At 36.6% G+C, this 2,500-nt stretch overlaps 1 protein-coding gene across 1 annotated transcript in view; it reads left to right on the forward strand.

Annotated features, from left to right (window-relative positions):
- LOC119595191 overlaps nucleotides 1-2,500 on the forward strand; it is a 5,158-nt gene that overhangs the window by 1,892 nt on the left and 766 nt on the right. Inside the window, exon 3 of the mRNA XM_037944359.1 lies at nucleotides 1,025-1,146. Within this exon, the coding sequence (XP_037800287.1) occupies nucleotides 1,025-1,146 (122 nt within the window). The remainder of the gene's footprint in view (nucleotides 1-1,024; nucleotides 1,147-2,500) is intronic.

Raw genomic sequence — 2,500 nt, forward strand, 5'->3', positions numbered from 1 at the left:
TTATTATTGTATTATTATTATTATTATTATTACTATATATATCATTATTATTTATTATTATTATATCATATATATCTATATCATTATTATATCATCATCATCATCATCATCATCATCATCATCATCATCATCATCATCATCATCATCGTTACTATTATCATTATTACTATTGTTATCATTACCATTATCATAATATCTATCACCATTATTTTCATTAATCAGCACTATTATTATCATTATTATTCATACCGCTACTACTGCTGCTGATAGTACTTATTTCATCATACAAGTACTAGTATCATTATCATTATTCAAATTATCATTCCTATCATTGTCATTACTACTTTTACTGATTCTGTTAGCCGTTAAGTGACTATCTTATCATCATTACCATCATCATCATTATCATTATTGTTATTATTATTATTGTTGTTGTTGTTGTTGTTGTTATCATCATCATCATCATCATCATCATCATCATCATCATCATCATCATCACCATCATCATCATCATCATCATCATCATCATCATCATCATCACCATCATCATCACCATCATCATCATCATCATCATCATCATCATCATATCATCATCATGAAGATGATAATAATGATAATGACAATGCCATTAGTAATGATAATAATAATGTCAGGTATGATAATAATAATGATATGGTTAATAATAGTAATGATAATGATAATGATGATGATGATGATAATAATGTTGATGATGTTGATTGATAATAATAATAGTAATGATAATAACGATAATAATAATAATAGTAATAATATTAATGATAATGATGAAAATGATAATAATAGTACTACTACTACTACTACTACTAATGATAATAATAATGATAAAAATGATATCGACCGTTAGCAAAAACGAAAAGATAAACAACAAAAACAACAACAATATAAAAATAACAATAATGATTTTATCAACAACAAAATCAACAAAAACAACAACAACAACAACAACAACAACAACAATACTACATCATCTTGCGATATTTCTCAGGTGGGGTCATCATCCTGGCGGAAGTTGATTGAGCGATTTAGCAATGTCAGTCTTGCAACAGTTCATTCCGTTTCTGCAATGCAAGTTAGACATCCGTTGTCCCGTTTGACTTCAGCGTATAGGTGAGTTGGTGATGATGAAAGGTGATGATAGTGATGTTAGTGATGATGGTAGTAATGGGGATGGGGATAATGATGGTGATGAAGAGGATGGTGATGAGGGTGATGATGGTGATAATGAGAAGACGGGGATGATGATGGTGATGATGATAGTGATGGTAATGGTTATGAATGGTGATGGGGATGATGGTGATGATTCGCGACAGGACGATCGGTTACCACTACTGTCAGACCAGGAAGTCAGCAAATGGATTGGCCTGGTAGCATGGATCATGTAATCTCTCAACAAGAGTATTTGGAGATGCCGGTACCTGTGCAGAAGGACCAAGTTACGTGTCTTCAAGGCCCTGATACTACCAGTTTTATTATACAGTAGTGAAACGTTATCTTGTGCTTTGGAATCTCGTTTTGATGCCTTTTGTAACAGGTCCTTGCGCCGGGTCATGGAGCACAATTGGCGGGACCATATGTTGCACTGTGAGACTAGTACAGGATCTGTTACTAGCACAATCTGCGATTGGCAACTCAGGCTATACGGCCACTTGGCTCGTTTCCCACAAGATGATCCTGCCCACCAAGTTATCTCTGTTTGAGACAACCCTTGGTGGAGGAAGCCTGTGGGACAACCTAGGAAGTCGTGGCTTGGAAGATCGATCAAACCTGCCGTGAAGAGATGGGCCGGGCCCCTGTCTGGCGACTCGCCATGAGGGACTCTCGTAGGTGGAAACAAAGGGAGGATGCAGCTTTGCGCCCCCGCCGGCGTTAACTCCCCAATGACGATGATAATGATAATAATGAAAACAATAATTATCATCATCATTATAAATATTATTATTATTATTATTATTATTATTATTATTATTATTATTATTATTATTATATAACGATAAGTCCGATATGCGAAGCTTAGCCTCGCCCGGGTTATGCCATGAGGGGAGCCCGGCCTGTGTCGACTAATGCCGACTCGCTCCCGTGTGTCAGCTGGTGCTGACTCGGCTGAACCTAGTCCTTGCCCGCCGTGGTGCCCAGCGAGAGCAGTAACCTCCAATCGACAGTTGCAACTTCTCGCGCCTGAGCGGGGCGCGAACCGCCGACCCCGCGGATGAGAGGCCGACACGTTACCACTGTACTAGCCCGGAGGCTTATCATTATAATTATTTTTTACCATTGTTATAGTTTTGCTATGATTTTTACTATCATTATTATCACTGCAATGGAAATCGTATCTGTAACAAGATATTCAGATCAGGAATATCATCATCACTCTTATTGTATTCTTAGCATTACCATTACAGTTATTTTCATTAAGTCACTCTTTGTAATTACTATCTTACTTACTATTCTGTAAAATCTGTTT

The sequence above is a fragment of the Penaeus monodon genome, chromosome 35 (genome assembly GCF_015228065.2).
Source record: "Penaeus monodon isolate SGIC_2016 chromosome 35, NSTDA_Pmon_1, whole genome shotgun sequence".
Lineage (NCBI taxonomy): Eukaryota > Metazoa > Arthropoda > Malacostraca > Decapoda > Penaeidae > Penaeus > Penaeus monodon.